This window comes from Antrostomus carolinensis, unplaced genomic scaffold, assembly GCF_000700745.2.
Source record: "Antrostomus carolinensis isolate BGI_N321 unplaced genomic scaffold, ASM70074v2 scaffold9308, whole genome shotgun sequence".
NCBI lineage: Eukaryota > Metazoa > Chordata > Aves > Caprimulgiformes > Caprimulgidae > Antrostomus > Antrostomus carolinensis.
The window spans coordinates 1-5,327 of NW_010333707.1; the positions used below are offsets into that span (position 1 = coordinate 1).

The window sequence follows — 5,327 nt, forward strand, 5'->3', positions numbered from 1 at the left end:
CCGTTCGAAGCGCCGCGGCCGCAGCTCTCCGCGTTCTCGGGGTTTTACCGAATCCTCCGGTTGTTCACGGAACGTTGTCGGGCGGGGGGAGGGCGCCGCGCACCTTCCGCCTCCCGCTGCTCCCCGTGAGGGCAGCGAGAGCCGGCGGGCAGCATCGCTGGTGCCGTTCCGGGGCTCGTTCAGCCGCAGCAGGAGAAGCTTCGTGTCCTGAAGGGTTTGTTCTTGAACAGTAAAAACCCAGAGCCTCGAAAAATGAGACAATAAAGGAGACAATAAAGAACCAGGGGAGAGCACAGCCTGGTTCAAAGGGAATTGTCGAGTGTGGTGGCAACTTCAGATCTTTGCACTTGGGACACAACCTCATGGTCCAACATCAACACCTCACAGAGAATTTCACGCTCTTCTCATGATAAATGTACAGTTTTTTCCAGCAGCCCCAAGCTCTTCTCTCCTTTTTTACCAAAACACTTAAAATTCTGCCTTTACCTTCCAGGCCACGAAGAGCAAACCCCCAGAAGAGAGCAGTGATGCTCCCCCACCCAAGAAAGCTCCCATCTTCTACGGCAGCTTGGAGGAGAAGGAGAGGGAGCGCCTGGCAAAGGGAGAGTCGGGGCTGCTGGGAAAGGAGGGGATGAAAGCTGCCATCGAGGCCGGGAACATCAACATCAGCAGCGGTGAGAACATTCAACCCCCTTGGCTTTTGCTCTGGAATGTGACACTTTCAAAAGCTTTTGATCAATTTTGGGTGGGATTTAAAGTAAAAACCCCTGAGATTGTTACCTGGTCTCTTGGCTCTTTGTTTGGATCTTATATCTGAGAGGAATCTCTCACCCAACGGTTGTTTTCAATCTTTTGGTTTGGTTTTGGTGGGTTTTTTTCTGCTCAGGTGAGGTTTTTGACCTGGAAGACCACATGAGCGAGCGGCAGGCGGAGGTGCTGGCTGAGTTTGAGCGCAGGAAGAGAGCCCGGCAGATCAACGTCTCCACCGATGACTCCGAAGTGAAAGCCTGTCTGCGAGCGCTCGGGGAGCCCATCACGCTCTTTGGAGAAGGTCCTGCAGAAAGGAGGGAGAGGTGCTGTGTCTGCCCTCAGTGTTGCAAACACACAGCTCTCACTTTTATCAAATTCCTGATGTTTTCCCTGTCGCTGGGGAGCAGCGAGTGCTGCCAGTCTGTCATCCCTCATTCCAATGCAGTGAGAACACTGAGGAGTGGGTGGCAGGCAGGGATTGTTTGCTGGATTAGCTGAGAATTCACAGAATCACAGACTGGTGGGGTTGGAGGACCTCAGGAGGACCACCGAGCCCCCCCCCCCTGCCAAAGCAGGTTCCCTACAGCAGGAAAGTGTCCAGGTGGGTTTGAACATCTCCAGAGATGGAGACTCCACACCCTCTCTGGGCAGCCTGTCCCAGGGCTCCGGCACCCTCACAGTGAAGAACTTTTCCTTCAGTTTGTGTGGAACTTCTGGTGTCCCAGTTTGTGCCCATTGCCCCTTGTCCTGTCACTGGGCACCACTGAGAAGAGCCCGGCCCCATCCATTGACCCCACATTTCAGATCTTTATAGACATTGATCAGATCCCCTCTCAGGCTGCTCTTCTCCAGGCTGAACAGTCCCAGCTCTCTCAGCCTCTCCTCACACGGGAGATGCTCCAGGCCCCTCATCATCTTTGTGGCCTCTGCTGGACTCTCTCCAGCAGTTCCCTGTCCCTCTTGAACTGGGGAGCCCAGAACTGGACACAACACTCCAGATGTGGCCTCACCAGGGCAGAGCAGAGGGGGAGGAGAACCTCCCTGGACCTGCTGGCCACGCTCTGTTTAACACCCCCCAGGACAGTGTTGTTTAATTCACTGAGTAAATACAACTTAACATCTATTTTCTTTACAGATTAAGAAACATCCTCTCGGTGGTTGGCACAGACGCGTTGAAAAAGACCAGGAAAGATGATGACAGGTCTAAAAAATCCAAGGAAGAGGTAACAGTCTCCTGTTCTCTCAGTGCTGAGGGAGATATCTACCATACCCCTTGAGATGCCTCACTTGGACTGTCTCTGCTGCATCCAGGACTCTTGGTTTTGGTCAGCCTGGGGATTCTCATCTCATCCCTTTGTGCTTCCTCTTGTGTTGCCCATTTTTAGCAAACTGTGGCCACGTTTTATCTAAATTTGGAGCGTTGTCTGGCTCGTCCTGCAGAGCAGAGTCCCTGTGTGGAACAGGAGAACATGTGGACTGAGAGTAAAACAAGTCCTTTATTATTTTGGGAAGAAAAAAACCATGTTCCTGCTGCTGCCTCTTGTTTCTGCCTTTGTTCTTTCTGCTTCTCTTGTCTCTTTTCTGAGTCTGTTTTTTTCCTTATTCTTTTTGCTGTGAGAAATAAGGAGAATTTCTGCAGCTCTGGGCTTTCTTTTACTGGGTGACTCGTAGGGAAGGAGGGAGCTGGATGTTATTAAGTTAAAAACGAGTTAATGTTCAATTCAATATGATCTGTAGGGCAGAGTGTTTGATTTCTCTCTCTTAACTCCCTTTTTGTAGGGCTTACAGTTGTGCAAAATGCCCTTAAGAAGAGGCTTTAACACAGCCAGGTGGGAGGGCAGATGCTGTGGTGGCACTGATGTACTCAGAGGAGGTCACCCACGGTGACTGAATGGAGGAACACCATCACATTAGCTTTTTTTTTCCTTCAGTTTTCTTCTTTTTCTCACAGTATCAGCAAACCTGGTACCACGAAGGACCACGCAGTCTGAAAACAGCCAGGCTGTGGCTCGCAAACTACTCGCTCCCCAGGTGAGACCAAAACAGCACCAAACCACCCCCCCACAAAACACTTGGCTAAAAAAAATCTGAACTGCTGATCCCACTGAGGGTGAGGGTGGTGCTGGATGTTTGAGATCCAAGGAGCAGAGAAGTCCAGTGAGCTTGGAGCTTGAGTTCCCAGGGACTGACTGGAGCCCAGTTTTGAGGTGGGGTAGAAGAGGGAAAGGCCCATTTCCAGCAGCAGGAAGGGAAAACCTCAGGGGTTGTGACTCCACCTTTGCTCTTCTCAGGGCAGCCAAGCGACTAGAAGAAGCTCGACTGCTCAAAGAGATTCCAGAGGCAACCAGGACATCTCAGAGACAGGAGCTGCACAAATCCCTGCGGGTGAGTTTGACACCTGCCCAGCTGCTGTTTTTACAACTTTTTACTGATCCTCCAAAGTCATTTGCTGCCTGGAGCTGCCATCCAGATGTGTGTAGTTTTCTGCACTGTTTTCTCTTGGAAAGCTCTCTTTTTTTCTCTCTCTTTCCCTGTGGTTTGCATGAAGCCTGTTCTGACTCCTTCAGTCACTCAGAGATGTGCTTTAGTTGTCCCCTTGCACGGCAGAGGGATGAGGAGACATCCCCACGTTGCCTTTACTGCTTGAATTTGTGAAGCCAAAGGAATTTCCTCCTGGCTTTTGTCACAGGTTATGCTGGCTGGGAGTAGGCTGCTCGCTTCCCTCTTCCTGTAGAACGGTCACCAGTGCATAAAACCAAGAGAAATAACCAACACAACAATATAAAACCATGTTTTAGGTGACTCTGAGATGCCCTTTTCGAACATCTTAAGTCAGATTCTCAGCTTAACCCAACAGAGAGGCTCAAGCACACAGTCTGCTGCCCCTCAAATCCCGTTTACACCCAGAGACACGAGGTGCCAGGGGATTTGCTTCTCCCCTAAGCACACTGCCCTGGTCTGTCTGGTTACACTCATTGCGTGAGCTGTAGAAAAAACCCAAAACTACAGTAAATTCTCTGTCAAAAACTGTAGTTGCAAAGCAGGCCGGTGGGGTTGGTGGTGACACGTTGAGAGCCGAGCTGCAAAGCAGCTTCACCATTCAAAAAGTGACTTTCCAAAGGCTTCTGCCTGCATTTGCCTCCTTCACCTGAGTCTTTGGCCAGGGCTTTCCCTCTGGGTCATTTGGACTTCACTCATTTGTTGTTTCCTGTGGATTTGGTTACAGTCCTTGAATAACTTCTGCAGTCAGATCGGAGACGATCGCCCTCTGTCCTACTGCCACTTCAGCCCCAATTCCAAACTCCTGGCTACAGCCTGTTGGTGAGTTTCCTTTTACAGCACTTGCTTTAGTTAGGGGGCTGGGAGAGCACAGCAGGAGTGACAGGGAGGGATGGTATCAGAGGCTTATGAATCCTGAGAGTTCAGAAATGCTTTTTCTTCCTGGTCTGAGCTCTCTCTTCACTTTGTTTTGGAGCTTGGCAGGGATTTCAGTCTGAGTCCGTTACTCCCCGTGGGGCTGGGTTGGTTGCCCAAAGTGTTCTGGTATTTTAGCCATTGCAGAACCCCCCAGGGTGGTTTTGCAGCTCTGTGGTTGATATTCTTTGACATTCCTTTCTACACTGACATCTATTTCTTGTCTTCAACAGGAGTGGATTATGCAAGCTCTGGTCCGTGCCTGACTGCAACCTTGTTCACACCTTACGAGGTAGAGAGCGACTTTCACCAAGACTCTTTGCTTAGTCCTTTTCTTTCTCTCTGAGTTGAGTGTTGGAATTACTTAGTGACTCAAAATGTGGTGTTCTTTGGGCAGATTTTATCCTGATGAGAGCATCACTCAGGCTTGTGGAGCATGGATGTGTGTCAGATAACCAAGAGCAAGTCCTGGCCTTTCTCTTAGAGCCAAGACCTGATGTTTCTGTTCCTGAATCATTTGTTTTGTTTCTCAAAACCTATTTTGAGCCAAACAACAGCAATTTTGGCCAGGCCACTTAACAGCAGTGAGGTTCTTTAAACAATAGTCACAACTTTGACTAAATACAAACGTGAGGACAAACCTCTTGATTCCTATGTTGAATTTTTACTACATTTTGAGGGTTACAAACCTGGGTGTTTGATACTCCCAAGTGGGTGCTGCTGGAAGTGCAGCTCAGCTTACAGTGCAACTTCATCCAGCGTTGGGAGGACACTGTGAAAAATGTTCAGTGGGACCTGACTGATGCTGCTTTTCTGAACAATTTGCCAAGATCTGGTGCCAGATTATGAATTTTTTTTATCTTCCTTTCTCTTAAGGACATAACACCAACGTAGGAGCAATAGTTTTCCATCCCAAATCCACTGTCTCCCTAGACAAGAAGGATGTTAACTTGGCCTCGTGTGCAGCTGATGGTTCTGTCAAACTCTGGAGCCTGGAAAGGTCAGAATGATACCAGCCATGCAACAGCTGCAGCATTTGTTGGTTTGGGGTTTATTTTGTGTTGTTAAACATTAGACATTCACCATCCTCCTGCAAATATAACCTTTTCTTGTAGTTATACCAGTGCAATTCCTGCCCTCAGTATCTGCCACCTTCTTCAGCA

At 49.3% G+C, this 5,327-nt stretch overlaps 1 protein-coding gene across 1 annotated transcript in view; it reads left to right on the plus strand.

Moving 5' to 3' along the window:
* Nucleotides 1-493: 493 nt before the first annotated feature.
* PRPF4 (pre-mRNA splicing tri-snRNP complex factor PRPF4) overlaps nucleotides 494-5,327 on the plus strand; it is a gene marked incomplete at its 5' end in the record, with an annotated part of 7,327 nt that continues 2,493 nt past the window's right edge. Inside the window, 8 exons of the mRNA XM_010173952.1 lie at nucleotides 494-674; nucleotides 887-1,073; nucleotides 1,886-1,973; nucleotides 2,702-2,781; nucleotides 3,042-3,135; nucleotides 3,977-4,071; nucleotides 4,398-4,456; nucleotides 5,041-5,164. Of these exons, the coding sequence (XP_010172254.1) occupies nucleotides 494-674; nucleotides 887-1,073; nucleotides 1,886-1,973; nucleotides 2,702-2,781; nucleotides 3,042-3,135; nucleotides 3,977-4,071; nucleotides 4,398-4,456; nucleotides 5,041-5,164 (908 nt within the window). The remainder of the gene's footprint in view (nucleotides 675-886; nucleotides 1,074-1,885; nucleotides 1,974-2,701; nucleotides 2,782-3,041; nucleotides 3,136-3,976; nucleotides 4,072-4,397; nucleotides 4,457-5,040; nucleotides 5,165-5,327) is intronic.